We start from the raw sequence: 25,298 nt of genomic DNA, 5'->3' as shown, positions 1-25,298 counted from the left end.
ATATGGTCAATTTTATTGTTTTAAGAATCTAATTGTAGCATCTTACATTTATCCCTATTAAAATAAATCTTGTTAGTTTGAACCTGAAGTTCTTAATTTGGCAGTCGTATGTATTCATTATGCAACAACAAAACAGCATTTATTCAACATCTGCTCTGTGATTGGCCCTGATGGTGATACACTATGCATAAAACATTCTCTTCCTTAAAGGACATTGCAGTTCAGTAGAAGGATGAGAGACCAACATAGATGCCATTTATAATGGTATATGTCACGTGATAGATGCACCAGAAAATTAGAAATCGAAGTACTCTGAAGTCTGAGAAGAAACTTTTTAACCAATGAGGTGAGATCAGAGGAGATGGCTTGGAATTATGTTTTAAGTATAGTATGATATAATGGGCAAAGGAAGTTGGGAAGCCTGGATTATTCCAGATTTAACCCTGCCATTCAGCAAGTGACTTTTTGTGAGTTACATTATCTTGAACTGAGTAGGGTTAGACTATCTGTTCTTTCAGCTCCAAAACTTTTTAATCTTTTTCTTTTCAGCCAACATAAGCATGTTACTTCATAGGACTTTGAAGCTTGGTCTGAAGCTTGTCAAACTTAGTAATTTTGTTTTTGTGTACTTCTTTATAGGTTGTTGCTTTGTGCCTGGGTTGTGTGGGTCAGTGTACCAGCCAGGCTGCAGAACATTTTCAGAAGTATGGGTGGACATAGGCAATGCACATGCAAAAGAACATCCCATTAATAGCTCAATTAATTAATAGTTACTCATTGCAAGCATTTTTCTCTCCCTATTCACCCCTCCCCCTGCATTCTCTTCTTCCTTGTTAGTGATTCTTGTGTGCCTTGCACCCTGGCTTAAGTTTCCCTGGTGATGATTCCTGGATTTCCCTTACTGGCAACCTCTCCTTAGTTACTCCTTTGCTGCTCTTGACAGATTACCATGGTGATGACCTGGCTTTAAACTTAAGATTATAGGCTCATGGGTCTAGAGATGGTAGGGACCCCAGAGGCTATCTGCCTAACCCTCATATTTTATAGCTATTTATGTCTATAGATAATAGTTAGGTATCAATTATAGGTATTGTCTATATTTGTCCACAGAGATGGCAATATAAGAAGTGGGCCTAAGAAGTTAAGTGACTTATCTAAGATCTGGGCCCTCTTTCATATGTTCCTGGCTGTGACTATGCCACTGTTCCACCTGGCTAGCTCCCAGAACAATATCTACTTTTTTTTTTTTTTTTTTTTACTCTTTCATCAAAGCCTCCAAGATATTCCTAAAAGCCTGCGAATTTTGCAGCCCCTGATTACCACAGTCATAGATGGTATAACCAACCACAATTATGGCAGTTGTAGGACTTGGGGTTTTGGGAAAGCTATGGGCTTAAGAAGTGGAATCTCTTGCTTGAGTGTATGTTTTCAACCCATGTTATATGCATAATGCTAAAAGACCAATGAGGAAACATGCTATCCATTTCCTGACAGGACAGATTTATGGTGCAGCAGTACATACACTTTTGTATATAGCTGGGGAGAAATTTTTTTTTTTGTCTATATATATTTGTGATAAAGAATGTTTTTCTTTTAATGGGGGTGGGAGGGAAAGAATAGATTTGTTCATCAAAAATTTATTTTTAAAAATAGATGAAAAAATAGAGAGGTAGAGATGCTACAGATGTAAAATGTTGCATGCACTTTCAGATGAGGTCACTATATTTTTTTGCTTGTCTTAATTTGTGGCAAGACACCTCTTAAACAAAATACATCCATAAAACTTTTTTTAAACAGCAGCCTGTGGAGTACCCTAGGGAGTAAAAACAATGATCACATATTGGCCATTACAAGCTTCTTCACATTCTGTTACTTCCTATTGCTGATTCCTCCATGGCTGGTATCCTGCCTTGAGTTTCCCTAGTTTCCTGGAGTTCCCCTTTTGGCAGTCTTGCCTTTGGTTCCCTCTGAATGAATCTCCATGGTGACGGCCTGGCTCTGAACTTGCCCCAAGCGCCTATCAGCCTTTCTCTAGGTTCAGCTGCTATAACAGTACCATGCCATTTGCCATACAATCAGCAAGGGGAGATAGTATTTGGGTCAGAGGACAATGTATGTTTTACCGAGTGAAAATGGGTGATGATTTTGCATGTAGACTGGTCAGGCCGTGAGCCCCATATTAAGTTAAGTTAGAAAAGAAAAAAGCCTAAAGGCATTCAATCCCTTCTTGCTCAGTAATTAATGTTCTTCCAGTGTTCCAAGTGCCATACATAGGACAATAGAGGAATAGAAAAAAAAGTACCCAAACTGGAGTCAGAAGACCTCAGTTTGAATTTTAATTTTCCACATTTCCTTTTTACCTTTGGCACATTGCTTTACATTTCTTTTTCTATAGTTTCTTTCACCTGTGAAATGATGGGTTTGGACTAGACAATCTTTGATGTCTCTTCCAGTTCTAAAATTGTTTCTTTGTCTTGAAGTCCAGCTTTGATGCTAGATATATAATCCTGGGCAAAACATCTAACCACCGCTGATCTTGTTTCCCCATCTGTAAAATGGAGGTAGTGATATTTGAAGTCCATCTCCTAGAATTATTGTGAAGAAAGTGCTCTGAACACTATACATGATAATTGAGTTGTCTTTCACTAGTATGATTATTATTAGGATGATTGCTAGCATTTTCTAATGCAGAAGGGAAGCCATTGAGTGGCTTATAGAGCTACACACTACTTTCCAATAATACTCTTAGTTTCAGGAATAGACACATTTCAATTTGTTATATTGCAGGATTCTCTGCCTCACTTTCCTCTCCAGAGCCATCAGGGTCCAGTAGCCAGATATAGATCAGGATGACTGGAGATGGCCCTCTCTGCTTTTCACCTTGTTCTTTAGCCCCTTTCACCTTGTACTTTAGCCCCTTTCACCTTGTACTTTAGCCCCTTTCACCTTGTACTTTAGCCCCTTTCACCTTGTACTTTAGCCCCTTTCACCTTGTACTTTAGCCCCTTTCACCTTGTACTTTAAATCAAATTGATCTTAGGCCTTTTAAGATTGATGTTGCATTTGGTTTCTAAAGTTACAGCAGCTGAATTGGTGTTCAGGGCAGGTGATCTAAATTTTGTTAATAAATGATTTACTCCAACTGTTTTCTGTATTTCTCTTTTCACTTTGACAGAGAATTCTATTTGCTGGCATTTACTTAATACTTAAAAAATTTGCATAGAACTTTATGCATAGGATCTCTTCTGAGCCAACAGCCTGATGAAGTAGGAATTACACAGCTCATTTTGCTAGTAAGGAAATTGAGAGAAATTGAGGCTCACAGATGAAATGAATCACAGAAGTTTTGTCTTATGTGCAATGTAAACTCTGGCTTTCCATTTCTCTACTATATTTCACTCTGCTTTTCTTAATAGCTGATATTTATATAGGCCTTGAGATACTCAATTGAATCTAATATTTCTTTTGGAAGCCATAATTGATTGACTTTAAAAAACAAATGTAATCCAATAGAAATATTGCTCTGTTATTTGAGCACCTGTTTATATCTGAGGTTCCAGAATGACCCTCTAGGCAAGAACCAAATCTACCATTTTTGCCAGTTATTAGGAAGTTCGTCTAATGGCTGCCCAATCAGGAGAGGAGGTTGACTTGTATGATTGACTAGGTGCATGGCTTGTTTAAGTTATGCAGATAGGAAAAAAAAATGGTGGGAGTTTGTACTTAAGTTAGCTGTCTTTTGACTACTAAAAAATCTAGGACTAAAAGTCAACAGGCTGTATGAAGCAAAATACAGTGTTGGGGAAACTATAATATGTGATATCTTTAATGTGTCCTTAAAGGCACATTTAAAATTTTTTTTGATAAATTTTTTTTCTTTTCAAAACATGCATAATTTAAAACATTGACTATGGCAAAACCTTGTGTTCCAATTTTTTTTCTCCTTCCCTTTCCCCTACTTCCTCTAGATGGCAAGTAATTCAATATATGTTAAACATGTGCAAGTCTTCTATATTTCCACAATTATCATGCTGCACAAGAAAAATCAGATCAAAAAAGGAAAAAATGAGAGAAAGAAAACAAAATGTAAGGAAACGACAACAAAATAAAGTGAAAATACTATGTTGTGATCCATACTCAGTCCCTGTAGTTTTCCCTGGGTCCAAATGGCTCTCTCCGTTACAAGACCCATTGGAACTTTAAGGGCTGGAGATGTTGTTCTCCTTGAGAGGCTGGAATTTATTTTTTAATAATTCTCAGTGAAGGTTCAGATCCTTGAAGTGACCTAGGAGCAAGGTGAGGGACAAAAGGGGAGAGGGGGATATGCACTATAAAAGTGGGGAAAAGTGGGATTTATCGGCAATTCTTTTTGTCTTTCAAGTACCATTCCATACAAATGAAGATTGAAATAGACTCTGGTAAGAGGTAAAATTTATGCTCAACGTGGGGTCAGGAGAGACCTGGCCTCAGATCCTGCCTCTGTCATCTTTGCAGTGACATCATGGGTAGGTTATTTAACCATACTGAACCTCAGTTCTTCATCTGTAAAATGGGAATTAATAATTCTTGTAGTCAAAAGTTTGTGGTGAAGATCAAAAGAGATGATGGTATATGAAAAATACTTTTGTCATTATTAGCAACAGGTGTTGGAACTGTGTTTAGAATGTACAGAAATCTTGTTTTAGCTCTCTTCACTAGGCAGCTCTCACATAGCCTTTCCAAATACCCATCTCCCTCTTCCTAGGCAAGAAGTTCAATGAATTCAAAGTAACTACAGTTTTGATGAATTGGAATAGTCACCTAAGATAAGGCTTGCCTCCTCGATTCAAATTTATTATATTCTTCTCCATTTTTCTATAATGGATAATGGTAAAAGTTGTGCATTTAGAAAGAGTATTTCTGTAGTAAATCTGGAATGGAGTATTTTGTTATTTGCCTCCAATTTCCTCAGGTTGAAGGATAGTACTAACATTTGTTTCTGCCTCTATCATCTCTTCTGACAGTTTTGCGATGGTGGCTTGTAGGTCACAACACAGGGACTTAGTAAAGCAGCAGCTTAGCCAGCAAGCATGAAGTGTCAAGGGAGCTTACACCAGTTCCCTGATGTACCATCAGATAAAGCCAGCATGCCACCTTTCATTTGGAAACCAAAAGAAAATTGCTGTAGAACCTTTAGGACTTCCTTTCCAAAATTTTTATAAAAGAGATCCGCTGAATTGTAGTAGTTGGGCAGGGAGGCAGAAATATTTTCCAGGGTAAGAAGCCAAGGTGCTGGCACCAATCTATTGGTTTAATATAGACACATTCATCTTTGGAAAAATCCGTGCTGCATTTTTTAAAAGGTCACACAGTTCTAAATATAACCTTTTTTAAAATCCCATTCATTGATTGTAGTTGAGAAGTCATTCATTTCATATTTAGCTTGAGATTCTCAAGAATAAAAACAGATATAGACTATTACAGGATTCACATCTTTTGAGAATCGTCCATCAGAGTCATACTCTGAGATAATATTTCTATATATGCATATGTATGTGTCTAGCTACCTATATATACACACATATGTAATATATATTTCTGTCACCATGCATGTATATGACACCTCTTCAAAGGATAATTTCAGAATCCCATAATCTGAATTGGAAGAGATCTGAGACATAGACTAACTGCTTCAAGAAACCCCCTCTGTAACTGACTTGGCAAGTTTTTTATCCTTTACTTACGGACTTGCAGTGAGGAGGAACCTACTGCCTCCTAAGACAGCTTATTCTACTTTTCGAGTACTAACTGTTAGGAAGTTTCTCAAATCTAAATCTCTTTCAAGCTTCTCCTCATCGTTCCCAATTCTGTCCTCTGGGACCAAACAGAACAGATCTAATCCCTTTTTCATATATCAGCCTTTCAAATACAGCCCTTACTGACAGATATATCATGTTCCCTCTAAGTCTTGTGATGTTCATGGCCCTTCCCTGCCCTGGGTGCCTTTCTGGGTGGACATTCTCCAGTTTATCAGTGTTGTCCCTAACCCAACATTCATGATATGATCTGACAAGGAAGGATAGAGCAGTGTGGGACTCTTGCCACTCTCTGGCCTGTATATTATCCCTCTCTTAATGAATCCTAATTGTGTTAGGTTTGGGGAGATATTGATTCATTGAGGTTATAGTCCACTAATCTCCCATCCCCAGATCTTTTTTAGATAAACTGCTTTCTAACCTCATCTCCCCTATCTTGTCCTCTGCAGTTGACTTTTTTGTGCCCCAGTGTAAGCCTTGATATATATTCCCATTACATATGCTATTAGACTTGGCCCACATTGTAGATTGTCAAGATCTTTTTGGTTCTGGATTGTCATCCACTTTATTAGTTATCTCTCCTTGCTTTCTGTTATCTGAAAACTTGATAAGTTATGTCCACTATGCCTTTAGCCAGACATGAATAAAATGCAACACAGTCCGACATCTCTGAGGCACTGCACAAAATATATCATCTTCCAAATTGGTGTCAGACTATTAATGCCTTACTTTTGGAGTCCAACCATTCAACTAGTTCTAAATCTGTTTAAGTGGATAATTATGCAGCTCATGTTGATGTCTTTCTTCCTTTCTTCCTTCCTCCTCTCCTTTTCTTTCATTCTTTTTCTTTTCTTCCCTCCCTTTCCCTTCCCCCTTCTCTCCCTTCCTCTTCCCCCTTCTCTCCCTTCCTCTTCCCCCTTCTCTCCCTTCCTCTTCCCCCTTCTCTCCCTTCCTCTTCCCCCTTCTCTCCCTTCCTCTTCCCCCTTCTCTCCCTTCCTGTTCTCTCTTCTCTCCTTTCCTCCCTCCCTCTCTTCCTCCCAACCTCCTTTGAGACAAGGTCCTTAGGATTGATTTCTCTTTATCTTTTCTACCTTCTCGTTGCATTTTTGTAATATAAAATTTTTTAAAAAGTGCCCTTCCCCAAAATGAAAGGTACTCTACTTCCCTTCTCTTCAGTTTTATTCACTTAGTAATCAATGACTAGTTTACTTAGTCTACTTATTGAACCTAGGTCTATTTCCCTTGAGTGCTTTGTTGCAACTGCCAACCCTCACCCTCAAAAAAGCATTTTCTACTCTTTCATCCTTTTGGAATTGTCATAGTATTGCAGTGAATAGAAATCAACAAGCTTTTCTGCTCTTTAACACAAAATATTATTCACCTTAGGTGCATAGGTAAATAGTTATTTTCATGATTGCATTTTTGACCCTGCTGCTTTATCAGAGGCTACATTGGCTTCATCCGCAATTTCTGAATGCTTAAAAAATGAGAAGTTTATTGCCATAACCTATTTGTCAGCTGGATTTCTTAGTGATCTAAAGTGCCATGGTTTAGAGCTTTTTATTTCTAATCATTTCTCTTAACCAACGAAATTGAATATAATGATGTATTTTAAAAATACCTGGAGGAAAATGACTAATTTTTAAAGATTGCAGTTGCTTCCAGTGCATTTTAGTAATTTGCTAAATAAATTTCACTAAGGGATAAATATGTACTTTACAAGGAATGTTTTTAAATGTGTTTTATATGTATTCCTGTTCAATTTGATGTTGTTAGTTTCTCTATTCAGTTGTCCACCACTTCAGTTATTCCTATTTTGTGTCATCTTTTTGATAAATATGTCAATCCATAGGCTCATGGGACTTAAAATTAAAAGATCTTTAGTTGGCTTAGTCCCAACCCCTTTACTTTATAGATGAAAGAACTGAAGTCCATAGAAGTCAAGTGAACTATTAAGAAACATAATGAACTGGCCTAAGAGAACTTCATTGAATGCTCTGAGGAATCACATGCTATTTGTATTTCATTCATTTTTCTCATATTAAATGGTATAACTCCATGATAGTAGTAAATCTGCCACTCGTCTTTTTATCTCTCCTAGTACAGGACACTGGACCTATTGATAGTAGTTACTTAAAAGTGTGTGTTTTTTATAAATGAATTTGAGGTTTATACTCGGTATCTTGATAGTTTAATGCCAATAGAGCTAATCAAATGCAAAAAAACCCCAAAAACTGTTTATCAATGCATTCTTAGTAAGGGACCTATTGAAGAATGTGATTCTGCATATTCAGAACAGTCGTTCTATAGGGAGAGAAAGGAAAAAATAGAACTGTACCCCAGAAACTCTTGATGTTATGAGAAATTTCAAAATAATTTTTCATTGCAGTACTGGATATTTCAAACATACTTGGAGTTTATCTACTGTCATACCTTTAGCTTCCTTTTCATTTTGAATCTAATGCTTTTTAGTTACTTAGCGCACTTTTCCCCTATAATTAAGCTATCATTTGTCAGATTAATCTTCTTAAAAGCTTGGCAATATCTTAATAGTGTGTCCCTGCTTCACTGTAATCCTTGTGTTCGAGCATGACGGAGTGATGTGGCCTGCATTTTGGATCCAACCCACAATCAAGGCCAAACATTTAAACTGTGGTACTTGATTTGCTCTGGCTCTGATGACAAGCTTTATTTGGGGTCACCAGAGGGCTAGGCCTCCCTAGAAGCATGGGCCATCCTCTGATTGTTAACTGATGTTATGATGGCGAGAAGGTATGCTACATATGCTACATTTATCTTGCTCTCCCAAATCACCTTTTCCATATATTGGATTGGTGGCCATACTGTGTAGGACCTTCTGGCTTGTTACTTACCTAGAATCAAAGTTGAAAAATGCATTATTAAAAATCCCTGCACCCTGCATTGCTCATTGCTGCACTGGGTGGCATTTTTATCAATCTATTTCAAATCAAGACCATATAAAAAAGCACTTAGTTGGTAAGAAAAGTTTTGACTAAAAAGTCTTTTGTTTAACAAACATTTATTGAACATCTGATAAGTGCAAGGCACTGTGGAAGGGGCAGTAATGGTCTCAATAAGGACACTTTTTTTAATAAGAGCTTTTTACTTTCAAAGTATATGCAAAAAATAATTTTCAACAATTGGAAAGAATTATCTTGCTGCACAAGAAAAATCAGATCAAAAAGGAAGGAAAAGAAAAATTGAGAAAGAAAACAAAATGCAAGCAAGTAACAGAGTGAGAATGCTATGTTATGGTCCATACTTTATTCCCACCGTTCTCTCTCTGGGTGTAAATGGCTCTCATTACTGAACAAATGTAACTGGTTTGAATCCTCTCATTGTCAAACCCAGCAGTGTTACTACTGGGCTTATATCCCAAAGAGATCTTAATAACTTTTTGAGTATAGTTCCAAACTGCTCTCCAGAATACCTAGATCTGTTCACAATTCCACCAACAATGTATCAGTGTCCCAGTTTTCTCACATCCCCTCTAACATTTGTTATTATCTTTTCCTGTCATGTTAGCCAATCTGAGAGGTGTGTAATGGTAAAATGAGATATATTTTAAAGCACTTTAAGGTATTTAAAATACCTGGCAAGAGTAGGTATTAAAATACTGTTTCCTTCCTGACATTTAAAGTCTTCCCCCATGATCTGGTTTTCCCCAGATTTCATTCAGATTGCTTCCCCACAGAGTTGCCATATACCTAGGCAAAAAAAATCCCTTTTTCTTACTTGTTACTGCTTCCCACTTGTTTCATACCCATCTGCTTAAGTGTTAATACTTCCTGAATCTCTGCTCTATTTTGCCCTCTTTGTATTTTCCCTGTTCCATTATTAACAAATCTCCTTCTATCTTAGGTCTCTTCTCACTCTTTCTGTCTACTTGCTCTCATTAGAATCCTGGCTCCCTCAGAAAACTCTATGTTCTTAGCTCTCTCATCTCCTTTCTTCTATCTCTCTGGGCCAGGAAGAAGAATAGACCTACTCTTTATATATACTTTTCTGTGACTTGCTCTCACCACTCATCCAATTTCCTCCTTTGATGTTCATTCACTTCATTCATCTGCTATTAGCTACAAAACTCCTTGAAAAAGGAGTTATTAGCTATGGTGCTATTGCTATTAGCTGCTATTAGCTACAAAAGGATTTTCCCTCCTTTTTCAAGGAGTTCAGCAGTCTTCTTTACACCAGTATTTACCCTTTTGCTTGGCAACTTCAGATAGATGAGTTGATGTCTCCTCAAGCATCCTGGCCTTACAGTTCATTAATCTCTTCAGCTTCCTTGTCCTTTACCTTCAATTTGTCTCCATATACTATTTTGTCCATAAAAAATTCATAACCTCTGATCACAAGCTTTCTCACCTTCTTCCATTTCTCATCAGTTTTTGAATTTTTTTAAAACCTGTTCTTTATTTTTTGGTCATGTGACCTTGAGCAAGTTATATAACCTCATTCAGCCTCAGTTTACTCTTCTATAAAGTGAGAATAATACTAATCCCACTTACCCAGGTTTATCTCGAGAATCAAATGAAATAATTGTAAAATTCTTTACATTTACAATGCCTTAAAGCACTATGTAAATGCTATTATTTTTCTAAGTATTTTAGAATAATAGCTAGTATTTATGTAGCACTTTACATATGTTTATTGTTTGAAGCCCTGGGAGGTAGTTGCTATTATTATCCCTATTTTGCAGATTAGGAAATAGGCTGATTGAAGCAAAGGAACTGGCCTAGCATCTCATACCTGGGGTAGATTTTGAACTCAGTTCCTTCTATCTCTGTCCCCATAAGTCAGTTAAACAATAGATATTTATTAAAAACCCCCTATGTGTTAGGCATTGTATCAAGTACTAGGAATACAAAAAGATGTGAAAGATGGTCCCCCCTCACAAGGACTGACAGTATACCAGTGCTAAACCACCTAGCTTGCTGTACTAGCTGTTATTGTTATAGTGTCTCATATGCTCAATATGGTCTTTTCTTTTTGTTCCCACGCCATCATTTCTTCCTTTATAGTTTTGATCCTCTTGTCAGCCATGCAGTGTATATTCAACCATATGTTGCCTGCTGTTCTCAAATTCCTTTCTCTCTTGTTCTGTTGCTGCCTGTATCTTGATAAACTCCCAATTTCTCTGTCTTTCTGCCTTTGCTTCTATACTCCAGATGCTAAACCTCAGATAACCAGATTCACATAACTGCGCCAACTGAAGTCACTAAAAATTTGATATATATCCTCAACTCACAGCTCCACCAATCTATCCTATTACTCTGGTTGATCTAAACCTTCTCTTATTTCTTACACTACCACTACCATCAGAGGAGTGCCATCTCGTCCCATAATCCCATACCTTAAAATGCATTCATTCCTCATTCTCTCCTCCTTTGCTCTGAGTCTTCCCCTTCCAGATTTATTTAATGTTTTTTGTTGTTTTTTTGGACAGATGAAAGAGGCCATTCCTTTACCTTAATCTCTACCTAGCCATAATCACTGAATGGGTGCAGCCTTAGTCAACCTGAGACCTGTTGAAGACTTTAGCTTAAAAAGGCTGAGGATTCCCATTGCATCCAGAGCCATCTCCAGTCTCCCTGGTCTATATCCTGCCACTGGACCCAGATGGGAGAATGAGGCAGGAGACCTTGCATAGCATCCCCTTGCACAAATCCAATTCACTTGCATGTCATGGCATAACTTCCCTGATGTCATGGGCCTCTTTAAGAATGAAAGACAAACAATAGTTTCCAAAGAGATTGTCTTTCTACTTATGTGTCTTTGATTTTCTCTCTATCTCTCTAGAAGTAAAAGCTTGCCCCTTCTATCCACCCCAAATCTTTCATTTATCCTTGTCTAATGGTCCTTTTTACTGTTTGTTGCAAACTTGCCCAGGTCTCCACCATCTTAAAAAACCTTGACTGAATCCTGCTATTCCCTTGTGCTTTCATCTGATACCTTTCTTCACCTTTACAGTGAAACAGCAGAAATCATTTATATCTGTTGCCTTCACTACCTCTTCTCCCTCTCTTTCTCAGTCCTTTGCAGTCTGGTTTTTCATTCATTCAAATGAAACTGCTCTTCTCAAGACTATCAAAGCTCTCATAGTAAAACCATTGGTATTTTCTCAGTGCTTGGCACATACCTGCCTTATTTGACATTCTTGACCTTCTTTTCTTCCTAGATACTCTTTCCTTGATTTTTCTTGACATTGCTGTTGAGATCCCCTCCTACCAATTGGCTCCTTTCCAGGAATTTTGGCTGATTATCATCTCTGTTTCTTCTAATTTCTCCCAAGTCTGTCCTGGACATACCTCTCTACTATCTTTGTGCTTTCTCTCTTGGTGATCTCATCAGCTCCCATGATTATCTCTATGTAAATGACTCTCAGACCTAACTCTATCTCTAGTCCCACTTTAGCCAATTGCTTTTTGAACCTTGTTCAAATCCCACTTCTAATTCATATTTATCTGTGTCTCAGAAAGAGACCCAAGGTTCTCATCTCTAAAATGAGAGGGTTGGATTTGTTAGATGGCTTTTGTTGTTGGATCAGTCATAGATCCAAACTTTTGGATGGTCCCACAGCTCAAACCCTTTCACATCTCCTACCCCCTTAACACCACCACCACCCCCCCTTTTTTTTTTGAAGGCACCACCATTGATCTTGCATCCTCAATTTTCTCCCTATATGCAATCCATCCCCGCAACATAGCTCAAATTTATTTGCTTTCTGTTCATACAGCCATTAACCTATTTCAGCCTTTAACCCTTTTACCTGGGCTCTTGCATCAATTTCCTAACTGGGTTCACAATTTCTTTCCCCTGTCCGTCAGCCACTGTCCTTAAAACATGTGCATTAAATTTTATAAGGTACTAACAAAGTTACCTTTTGGGTCCTCTTCTTGGCCTTTTTTCTGAGTATTTTTATTGACCTGGGTTGTGGTTTTTGGGGGGATTTGTTTTTGTTTTTGTATTACTGTCATTAACCACTAACATTCACCTCTGAGAAACTTTCCCTTTTAACAAATAAGTGTAGAGAAAGAAAATAAGTTTGCATTTTGGCCATGCCTGAAAAAGTACATCTCACTTGGCATCTCTGGTCTATCACCACCATGCCTAGAAATGGGAAGCATGCTTTATTAACAGTATTTTGATAGCGTGTTTAGTCATTATGTAGATAACTTAATTTAATTAAGTCTTTCAGACTTGTTTTTCTTTACATCATTGTAGTCATTGTATAAATTCTGCACTCCACTGTGTCACTTCATGATTTCTTTTCAGGTTTTCTCTAATACTGACAATTTACTTTTCCAGGATTATATCCCATTACTCATGTTATTTCATACAATTTATATTCTAGCCAAGCTTTCCTATTTGCTGTTTCTCAGATAATACATTCCACCTCCTGTCTTAGATATTCTTTGCCCAGGCACCACATCTTCCACAAACTCTTACCTTGAGAACCTTCTTCAGATAATCATGTAGCTGCTTACCTGTTTAAATGTTTAAAGACCTTTAAACATTTTCCCTTTGTAGAGGATCTAAGTTCACAAATTTTTTATCTTATGTTTGTCTCTGGAACCCAGCTTTGTATCTTAAATTTAGCTAGAGTTTAGTAAATACTTTGTTGCTTTGGATTAATCCGGTCACTTAGCACTTTCCCTTTCTTGAAAAACAAATAAAAAGCTTAGTATTTTGCTTTTGTCTCCACCTCTTTTGAATGCAAACTTCACCTTTGTAGATGTGGAACTGTTTCACCTTCTTTGAGTTTTTTTCTTCTATCAACCTGCCTTATTCATTGAAAGTGCTTAATAAATTGTTGATCTGCAATTGTGTGGATTAAACGTAGCCTTCTCTGTCTTTAAATCTTGGGTTGCAAACTGTCTGGTGCCATCCATTCTGATGGCAAGTCAGCACAGGACTTAAAAGCTGCACAGTAAGTGCTGGAGCAAGCATTGCTTCACCTCTCCCTGCATTAACAAGTGTGTCATTGTTTTTGTCCCTCATGTATTTCCTACCTTTTCCTCAATAATTGCTTTTTGGCTTTTATTTTCATTTTAAGTTTTTTAGTGATGTCTTTTGGGTTGTTTTTAGCTATCCCAGGCATTTCTGCTTACATATGATAATGACACCCCCAAATTGAACCTTTTTTAACAAAGACAAACACTAAGACATTTTTGAGTAAAACTTACTTATCTGATTTAGGGGAAAGTAGGTAGCCCCAGAGATCTGAATTTCTCTAAAGACATGTAGCTGAGCCACCTGTCATTAAATGGTTTTCCTTTTGATTTTTAATGACTGGATTCAGTTATAACAAAATAAGCTAAGTATACAAGAAGAGTAGAGGAGCAATCTCATATCCTTTAGAGGTTTTCTTCTTGCCCTACATGTAAGTTGCATGCTACAGATAAAACAAGCCCATGCCTTGTTGAACTTCTTGGGAAATTATGCATAAACATCAACAGGCAAACTTAATCTGTCTTTGTGATTCTTAAGCTGTACTGGGTAACAATCCAGCCAGTATAAGGCAGGCAAGCAGGCCAGAGCTAATGACTTCCTTTGACTGACTCATCTCCTCTGCTTGCAGATTCTCACAAACACAAAGATAAACACAAAGATCGTGAACACCGACACAAAGAGCACAAGAAGGACAAGGAAAAAGACCGGGAAAAGTCCAAGCACAGTAATAGGTAAGAGTATCTTTGTCAGCGCATCACTATTTAGATAATTGAAAAGATCTTAGCTCACATGAGAGCTAATTTCAAGAGAATTTTAGGTAGTGTGGATTTAAAACTAAGCAGAGATATGCTTCATTCTCATCTATCCCTTTATTCTGCAGAGGATGGTTAAGGTGACCATGATAAGAATTCAGTTTTGTAGACACATAGTAAACCTTCAGTAAATGCTTTGACTGACTACTTGGAATAGCAGTTATTCTTATCTAACTACCAAACCATTGCTTATGATGTCATTTTCCTTGATATGCTATGAAGTCTTTACCTTTCTCAAAGAAAGAAACGTGCATTCATTGTTACAATCAAAACGAACACTTCTTGAAAACAACAGATCTAACTGGTCTTCCAGGAACTCTGAATATTTTGCCTTTGAAATGTCATTTGATTTGGGACCATGGAGAAATTGGATCTTTCCTGGCCTTGCATACTCCAGAATAGAGGGAATTAAACATCAAAAAAGATATTGCTTAGTCTAAGTACCATTTGACAGATTGATAGGGAAATTGAGATCAATTCCAAAGCTCAAGTGGAACTTTGGAATTGGTAATACGAAGACATTAGACCAGCTAGAGACGAGCTCCAGTCTCTGCTTTGGCACTGTTTTTCACTTGAGACGCTTAGTAAATTCCTTGAGCAGTGAAGAATTGCTTTCCCTCTCTTAAAATCTTCCAGATTTACTTTAATGTGATGGAGATGTCTTGAGGGCAAGAATAGTTTTACTTTGGGGTGGCTTCCCTGTGTTCTCAAGGAATTGATGCTTTTATTTGTTACATGAGATAAGATCTGAAATAGAACTGCTCCAGGGTAAAGGTCTAGTTGTCAGAAAGAGAGATTGATGCTTTTAAAATTGGATTTAAAAACTTAATGAAAAGAAAACCCAGTGATCTTTACTCCTCTTCTTGACCTATCTAATGACTTTAGCTCTGTTGATTATATTCTTCTCCTTGATAATCTTTCTCTTTAGGTTTTAATAACATTATTCCTTCCTCTCTCTATATATTCTCCTCTATCTCCTTTACAGTATATTTTTATCCAGACCCCACCCACTAACCATGAGTGTCCAACAGTCTATTCTGGACCTTCTTCTCTTTTCCCTTTATATTATTTCACTTAGCAACCACATCAGCTCCCATGAGTTATCCCTGTGTGGATAATTCCCTGATCTATATATCCAATCCTAACTTTTCTCTTAAGTTCCACTCTTGACTCACCAGTTACTTTTTGTACATCCCTTAGGCATGTCAGTTTCAACATATCTAAAACAGAGCTCATTAATGGTCTTTTCCCCAAAATTCTTTTCCTCTCCTAAATTACTCTCAAGGGTACCATCTTCCACTCAGTTACCAAAGTTCATCACTTTGGTGTCTTCCTCAGCCTCATTTACATTTACTGCATGTTATCTATCCAAACTGTTTTCTAATCCTTGTCATTTCTACCTTTACAACATCTTTCATACAAGTTTCCTTCTCTCTACTTACATAGAAACCACCCTGGTGGTGGCCTTCATCATTTCACACTAGGACTACTGTAATAGTTTTCTAGTTGATTTCTGTACCTCAAGCCTCTGGGTATCTAGTTTATTCTCTTTGACTACCAAAGAGATTTTGTTTCATAATACAAAGAGGAACAAGGGCAAACTTTGATAACATATAGTTTTCTTTCTTTCTTTTTTTTTTATTATAGCTTTTTATTTACAAGATAATATGCATAGGTAGTTTCTTAGCATTGACCCTTGCAAAACTTTTGGTTCCAACTTTTCCCCTCCTTCTCCTCATCCCCTCCCCTAGATGGCAGGTGGACCAATACCTGTTAAATATGTTAAAGTATATGTTAAATACAATATAATAACATATAGTTTTCAAAGTAGATATTAAATTTAATTTATCCTTAAATTAAAATTCGTCCTTAACAAACTTGGTGGTAACAACTTGTTCTAAATTTGACTATAATGGTTTTTTTTTTTCCTCTTGTGTTTTTAATGTTTTATTGATACTCTTATTTTTTTCTTTTGCATCTATTATCCATTAATTTATCCCCTGCTTCCCATTGAAGCCCTTCCTAAAAATAAATATCAAATAAATCAACAACCTTACTGTATCTTGAAATGTATTTCTCATTCTGTCCTTCTAGTTTATCACTTCTGTGTTAAGAGATAGGAAGCACTCTTCATTGGTCTTCTGAAGTCATGATTGGTCTCTGGATTGATTAGACTTCTGACATCTTTCAGTGTTGTTTTCTTTTACATTATTGTGTTCAGCATGTAAATTATTTTCCAAGTTCTTATTTCATTGTATTAATTTATTCATGTCTTCCCAAATTTCTCCTGATCTGGCATCTTGGTCATTTTTTCGAACATAGTAGTAGTTTTCCATGATATTCATGTGCCTCATTTTATTTATCTGTTCCTTCAATTGATTGGTACCCATTTTATTTCCAATTCTTCAATATACAAAAAGTGTTACAATAAAATTTTTTCCATATCTTATTCTTTTCTCAGTCTTTGAAATCTTTGAGGTATGTCTGTAGTAATAGGATTTCTGGTGCCAGTTGTAGTTTTTGGAAGTCAATAGCACAATATATGGAAAGGTGTCAAATATTAAGGGACTTAAAAATTCAGTTGTATTTTCAAGTCTTACATTATTTTCCTTCTATCTTCCCCTAAGAGGAAAAAAAGAAAAACAAAACCCCATATATTTATGTAATCTCCCCTAAATATGTCTGTCTACACTCTTGAGTTCAACCTTTTAGATAAAATGTTATTATTAGTTATTGATCAAAGTTGAGTCTTTCAAAGATTATTGTTAGTTGCATAATTGTTCTAGTTCTGCTTATTTCTTTGCATGAGTTTATGCCAGTCTACTCATGTTTCTCTGAAACAATCACTTTCATAATTTTTCATATTGTCATACTGTTCATCCATTCTCCAGGTGATAGATACCTCCTCATTTTCTAATTCTTTGTCATCACAAAAGGAGGGGCTATAAATGTTTTTGTTTATATGGAACCTTTTCCTCTTTAGTCTCTTTGGGGTATAAACCTAGTAGGGATATTGGTGGTGAAAGGATATGCACAGTTTAATAGCTGTTTAGTAATGTCATCTCCCCTATTCAGTAACTTTCAATGATTCCCTAGTATTTCTAGCATCAGATATCAAAACCCTCTGTCTGAAGTTAAAGCAGTTTGTCATTTTTCAACCTTTCCAGGATTATACTCCCCTTCATGTACCCTAAAGATCCAAAAATATTGGTCGTCTTGCTGTTCCTCATACATAGCACTCAACTCAGTGCCTTTTTAGTGAATGTTCTCCATTCGTAGAATGTTCTGCTTGCTGGCTTTCTTCAATGTTTAACTCAAATCCAACCTTCTGCTAGAGTCCTCTTAGTCTCTCCTACTGCTAGTGGAGATACCTGCACTTCTAACAGTTCCTAGATTGTATGTCTTAGAGATTTTAAAATTTATTTAAATATATCCTTCATAGTTTAACAGTACATACTGCATCTTCCAAAGCTTAGGCCCAAGCACAGTTAAATGATTTGCCTAGGATCATACAATGACATAGTTAGTGGCCAAATTGAGATTTATTTCTATTTTCCATACCAAGAAACCCTTTCACCTTAACAATGTGTGGTGTGCTTTGGGATTAAGTGCTATCAGTTTCATTCTACAGAGAGGGATTGTAGTCTATGCATGTATTGTGTCAGTGTGTCATAGTTACATCATGGTTGGCAAGCTACTTTCAAAAACAACTCCCATTCCTGTCAGAAACCCTGTATTCCCAAAGTGCCCCTGGCCTGAAACTGGAGTCATCCTTGACTCCACTCTCTCCCACCTGTTGCCTGTAAATTTCTCCAATAAATGGTTGCTACTGCTACCTTCACTTCCTCATCAGCCACTCCCTCCTTATCTGGCACAATCTGGCTTTCTTCCCGACTGTTCTAAACTGCTCTCTTTAAGGTCACCAGTCATTGCCCTTTAGGCAAAATTTGTTTTCTTTTCTCTCTCATGCTCCTTGACTAACTTCTTTTTTTTTTTTTTTTTTTTTCCATAGTTAGAAAACATGTATTTTAATTTAATTGCTGAGGACCTAACTCACCAATTTCTTTAAAATCTATTTTTTATTATTTTATTTGTATTTTAAAGAAAAAAAAATAATCATGTTTAAACTAAAAGCTAGATTGTATTTTTATAAGATAGAAATACTTTTCTCTTTTGCTATACTTATCAATCTTTAGAATATACCTGGATAATTTTTTTTAATTAATTTTTTTATTTTTATTTTTATTTAATAGCCTTTTATTTACAGGTTATATGCATGGGTAACTTTACAGTATTAACAATTGCCAAACCTCTTGTTCCAATTTTTCACCTCTTACCCCCCACCCCCTCCCCCAGATGGCAGGATGACCAGTAGATGTTAAATATATTAAAATATAAATTAGATACACAATAAGTATACATGACCAAACCGTTATTTTGCTGTACAAAAAGAATCAGACTCTGAAATATTGTACAATTAGCTTGTGAAGGAAATCAAAAATGCAGGTGGGCATAAATATGGGGATTGGAAATTCAATGTAATGGTTTTTAGTCATCTCCCAGAGTTCTTTCTCTGGGCGTAGCTGGTTCAGTTCATTACTGCTCCATTGGAAATGATTTGGTTGATCTCCATTGCTGAGGATGGCCAGGTCCATCAGAACTGTTGACTTTAACTTCTGCTGTCTTTGGCCATTCTCCTTCTCCTTAATTCTATCTTCCTTTGGCTTCTATGACTATTATTACCATCTTCCAACCATCAGCCACTGACCTTTTATTTTCTTCTTGTTTTGTTACCTCAGAGTAATGATACTCTGTATGTAGTTGACTTCCAAATCTATATGTCTAGTCCTGACATTCCTTCTTTGGTCTCCTATGTCTTACTATCCTTGCATCTTCACTTGGATAACAATTTCATAGCTAAAAAAGGAATATAATTCAATGGCTTCATTTAATAGATAAGGAAATTGAATCACAAAGTGGTGTGACTTGCCCAATGTTCTATATCTTGTTAATTATTAGCTGTACTAAAACTAGAACTCAGGTTATTTAAAACCTAATCCTATATACTTTCTACTGTATAGGTGTGCCTAGTGTCCCCAGCAATCAGCAAATTTTGTATTGAGACATATTTGATATTCATACTTTATTGCATATGGAAGTTTAAAAAAGTGGGTCTATCTGCCAGTCAAGTGGGGAATGGGAAAAAAATATGTTCATGAAACAATGATTTAAAAAAACCCAAACCATTTATGATAAAATGCCAAATTTTCTGCTTCTACAACAGATATAAAATGAAAAGGGAAAACGAAAGAAGTAAAGTATAATGTTAGATGTTTAACTGCAATGTGATGTGTCTCCCCTTAGAACTTATTCCAAGTTACATTGAAATGAGGGGAGAAGTAAAAATGACTTCAAAGTTAGAAGTTTAATTGCACTCTAATTATCCCTGCTCTGTTAGCTAAATTCTGGTGCTTTCTCCCTTCCAAATAACAAGGGCTATAGAGTTCAACATTAATTTTCTTTATATCATTCCTTGTTTGTATCCAGCTTTGTTTCCAGGCAGATTCAAGGCTATGACCTACTCAAAGTTTTAGTGCCTTTAAATTGCTGGAATTATAACCTGGGGGTTCCATCAATAAAAGGTATAAAGCGTTGCTAGAATTAGTGCTTTTCAGGTAAACAATCTAAATGTTCTGAGAAAATTTAGCCTCTTGTCTTTTCACTTGTGAATAATTTTGGCCCAGTCTCTCTCTTCACATGAGAAAGCCTGAGTGTGCTGATTAAAATGATGTGGGTTGAAAAAAAAATTTTTTTTTTTCAAAATTCCTTGCATTTTGACTTCCTCTGACAAAAGCACCCCTTTGCCACAAAGCAAATATGCTTTTTCATGAACCAGTGAAATTAATTCCATTTTTCTTATGGAAGTAATTGACCCAATTGATTCTTACAAGAGTTTTGGGTTTCTTAAGCCTCACTTTTGTTTTGGATTAGGAAAATAATAACTTTTTAGTGTATGCTATCACTTAATTTCTTTCTAAGATTTAGCATGTTCACATCTGGAATGTGAAAACAAAATCCAATGTTTTTCATTTCCTTATTTGGCTGCTTTGGCTGGTGTACAATTACGTGGCTAACAAGAAGTTTTTCCACGGGAATGTTGGCCATATTACTGCTTGTTTCTCTAGCTACATCCCTTTTGCAGCCCTAGGCTTTCTGTCTCTTTCACTTAGGAGCCACACAAAAGGAGATATCTTTCTTTCCACTAGGGAGCAGCAACATGTTATAATACCCGGAACAGTAAGGTAGCCAAAACAAACAACAAAAAAGGCTCTTTGGCATATCCATTCTGTGACAGAACAGGCTTATGATACCTCAGTTCAGTAGGCTCTTATCTCCCTTTCTGTTAGTGAACTTCACTACTGATACAATAGAAGTACCAAACAGTTTTCCACCTACCATCTTCCATCTATTCTCCTTAATTGAAATTTGTGATTATTTGGGCTCCAAGTCTGTGACTGGCTTCTTGCATTGGTCCCTTTGGCATCATGATTACCATCCCCAGTAGTAACCCTAAGAAATCTCGACTTGCTACTCTTCACTCCTGTCTAGTGTATGTTAGACCTAGGACTCCCTAGGTCCTGTTTGACTTCTCATGTCCCATTCACTCTGCCATTGACCCTCAACTTTTGTGACCTTTTATTGTTTTGTCTCCCTCTGTTTTCTCCAGACTTTTTCCTTGAGATTTTTTTTTTTGCTACTCTGCAGAGCCTGGATGTCCCTAATTATATTTGCACTGTTGACACTTCCTGATCCCACATTTTAGAAATCTAAAATTTACTTAAAATATCTTCTTCACAGCTGAAAAATACATACCTGTACTTTCTCAAAACAAATCCAACAGACTCCCACTATATTTTTAAATGCTTAAGCCTTCACGTTTATATGAATATTTAGATGTGGACAGTTTTAAAAAGTTTTATTTGAGGTGTTTCCCCCAAAATGCTCCTTCTGGGAGGAACAAGGTGTATTATTCTTCAACATGTGCTTCCAGTCTTCTTGAGTTAGACATATCTAGAAGTAAAACAGTTAAGAAGGCAGAACTTCAGCTAAATGAATAATGAACCCCAAGGACAATTAGAAAAGAAGAAACTTGAAATAATCCTTATTCTTGACACTATTACCTTCTCATTGCCATTATATATAATTTTAAATTTTATTTATTTTGAACAGTTCAGAAACATTCATTTCCCTTGTGATTTTACCAGTAAAATTTTAAGAAACAACATATAGATTGGCCTAGATCATGGTTATTTTAAGCTAAAACGATTTGGAGAAGTTTGCAGCAGTTGTGACAAATGAACCTCAAGTTGTTTGCATGAGTTTTCAGAATAGCTTCACTATATTATTCTCCTTCCCTCCTTGAGAAGGGTCATTGTATGTATAGCTTTTTGGTACCAGACCAAAAATCTACAAGGAAAATGGTATTTGATAGAATGAGTGCCTTAGAGTTGCATTTTTCATATGCCCAATCAGAAATTCTTTTATTTGGGGGTTGCTATGTGTAAGAGAAATGGTTTGTTCTCTGTCCTTTCCCCTTCTTTTGAAAGGGGAGAGGGTGTGGTGTTCAGAAAAGACAACCTTAGGACTGAGAAAATTGTGTTTTTTGGCCTGGCTTTGGTTCTTGTTGCTTATGCTGCTTCTGTACTAACTCCCAAGCACAAGTCTTGAACTTGTCACAGATGACATATCTGTGGGAAGCTAAGAGAAGAAGAAAACTGATTTTTTGAGGTAGTGAGGACTGAGCTTTTTGGTTATTTTGGCAGTACATGCCTGTACTTTCAGAGTGAGAAATGTGGGCATGATCTCCTTTTGAAGTCTGCTTTTTAAGGATGGGGGAGGAATATTTTATGAGATAGGATTAAATATCTGTTCCTTGGATTTGGGAAACTTTTCTAAAAGTAATAGCATACAAGAGTATGTAAGTAATTTCATTCTGATCACTGTTTAAGATCATAAGAAAATAGATTTAGAGCTGGAAGAGACCTTAGGAGTCACCTAATCTTATTCTCTTATTTAATAGATGAACAAACTGAGTCTCAGATGTGATTATGTTCACAGTCAGTACAGATACTAAGGAGCAAAGCTGGAGTTTGAATCTAGATCCTCTGCCTTTAAATCCAACACTCTTTCCACTATAGCAACCATGCCACTTCCTTCTGTGCTTAACTCTAGGCCCTTTTGCAGGAAATCCATAATTTCATCTATCTTCCCTGTTGTGATCCTTTAAATATTTGGCACAACCAATAAAAGTGGGAGGTGTATTGGGGATATGAAAATTACTGAGACTCATTAAACCTATCAGCCATTTCCCCTTTCTAATGACATATGTGGTAACCCTAGAAAAGGTCTCCAGGGACTATGAAGGAAATAAAAAAGGATTAGTGGTGGTGTCATCACTTTTTCCAGTTGGTCATGGCAAAATGAGTAGGGATAATACTTCAGATGTTTGTATACTACTAAAGTATAGAACAAAGGTAATAAATAGTGTGAGGTCTTGATAAATGCAGATGGGAATTACTTAGATTTGATGGGATAAATGCCTTATTCAGAAGAATATCTGATTAATACAGTGATAAATTGACTTATCAAGAAACTTTTCATTTGTGTGAAAACTCATAACTGTTAAGCAAGAAAGACCAATGGAGAGTATTTTGGTTTATCATATATATGGTTATCATAGGGAGGGAGAAGTTCTCTTACCTTACACTGGTACTTTGTAACTTGGTGGTAAATCTGGGAAGGCTATTCTAGAAGGTAGGATGTAAGTATAAGCTAAAGACAATTTGTCTATCATCTGAAGATCGCTGTCTAAACTGGAGAGGCTTAGAGCATCTAGGTGATAGAATGGATAGAGTCCTGTAATCATGAAGACATCTCTATGAGTTTAAATTTGGCCTCAAGAATTTAACAATTTGCATGACTCTGGGCAAATCACTTAACCCAGTTTGTTTCAGTTCCTTAATCTATAAAATGAATTAGAAAAGGAAATGGCAAACCACCCCAGTGTCTTTACCAAGAAAACCCTAAATGGGGACATGAAGAGTCAGACAGGTCTGGAAAAAATGGCAGAATCAGCAACTATTTGGCCACAAGGTGATACATTTCTCATTCACAATAATTCTTAAAGATTGTCTCTGTGAAAAGGCAGTGACCCTGCATCAGAAGTATTTTGTGAATATCCCTATAGTCTGCCTAGGCTATATAGAAGAAATGGATTATTTCTAATTAACATCCCCCCCACTCCCACCCCCATTCCCAAAAGTCACAAGAATAAAATAAAATAGTGTTGGAATTGAAATAGGACTAGTGTGTGTGTGTGTGTGTGTGTGTGTGTGTATGCGCTAAAATGAGAATTTTGGCTAAAATGGGATGGACAGAATAACTGAACATTATTGTTCTGTATACTAGATAACCTTAGGGTTTGTCTACTCATGAAAAATCAGTCTGTAGAAATTTTTAATCAGTCTATAAACACTTATTAAGCCCTTACTGTCCACCAGGCACTGTAATCTCTGGGGATGCAAAGGAAGGCAAAAGGATAATTCCTGCTCTTAAGGAGCACACAATCTAATGGGAGACAACATGCAAACAGCTGTGTTCCAACAGTTGGGGGCAGTTAATAGAGGAAAAACACTAAAATTAAGGAGGACTAGAAGGCTTCCTGTAGAAGGTGGGCTTTTTAGTTAGTGCTTGAAGAAGGCCAGGGGAACCAGGTAAATAAACTAGAAAGTGGAAATGAGGGAGAAAATTCCAGGCATAAGAGATAGCCAGTGAATATGTGCAGACTCAGGAGACAGTGTCTTGTACTAGGAAAAGCAAAGATGTGTGGCTGTAAGTGTAAAATATCAGAAGACTGGAAAAGTGTGAAAATGGAGGAAATAAAAGGTCTTCATTTTTGTTTTTAAAATATCCTCAGTACCTTGTACACAGTAGGTACTTAATAAATGTTTGTTGAAATGAACTCATGGATATAACTTTCTTTCCTATGTACAAGGGAACACATTTCTCTCTCTCCTTCCTTTTTTCCTCATTATTTTTCCTTATCCCCTACTTTTCATCTATCCCGAACTAAGGAAGGGTCATTTTTCATTACTTGAATGAATGCCTGACTGATTTGACCATCACAATTAGGAAGCTGTAGTATGTTTTATAGAATGGGTTTGGGCTATATTTGTTTCCTGGTGCCTGGATCCTTACAATAATATATAAACAAACATTTTAGGAAGGTGTCTCTGTTTCCTTCTATTTCACTTAGAATGTTTATTTCTCATTCTCTGGTAGTGCAGTCTATCTTACCCTCCAGGCAGAAATGAAATCTAAAGCCAAGCATCCTGCATCTGTGCACAGTTGGTAGTCCAATGTTTTGGGGGTCTTTTTTTTCCTTCTGGGTTCATAATACTGAATAGGTGGGGGTAATTTTGAATCCCATCAAAAGTGAAACTAATATGAAAGTTTTGGGAATGCTGTTATCTGCATTTAGACCTTTTAATTGTAGCAGGACCTGATTGGCATTCTAAAGATGGGTTTATCTTCCAAATCAATAGGTTACCTTTTATATTTTTAAACATTTTTAAAATTTGTTTTTTAGTGGGAGGTTTTTTTGAGGGAAGGAAGCAAGGTTTCCTAATATTTTCTACTACAGAGCTCAAATATTTGT

At 36.5% G+C, this 25,298-nt stretch overlaps 1 protein-coding gene across 1 annotated transcript in view; it reads left to right on the top strand.

The window, feature by feature from the left end:
• TOP1 (DNA topoisomerase I) overlaps window positions 1–25,298 on the top strand; it is a 99,887-nt gene that overhangs the window by 29,188 nt on the left and 45,401 nt on the right. Inside the window, exon 3 of the mRNA XM_031954018.1 lies at window positions 14,398–14,500. Within this exon, the coding sequence (XP_031809878.1) occupies window positions 14,398–14,500 (103 nt within the window). The remainder of the gene's footprint in view (window positions 1–14,397; window positions 14,501–25,298) is intronic.

The sequence above is a fragment of the Sarcophilus harrisii genome, chromosome 2, assembly GCF_902635505.1.
Source record: "Sarcophilus harrisii chromosome 2, mSarHar1.11, whole genome shotgun sequence".
Classification (NCBI taxonomy): Eukaryota; Metazoa; Chordata; class Mammalia; order Dasyuromorphia; family Dasyuridae; genus Sarcophilus; species Sarcophilus harrisii.
This window is presented reverse-complemented; position numbering and strand designations above follow the sequence as displayed.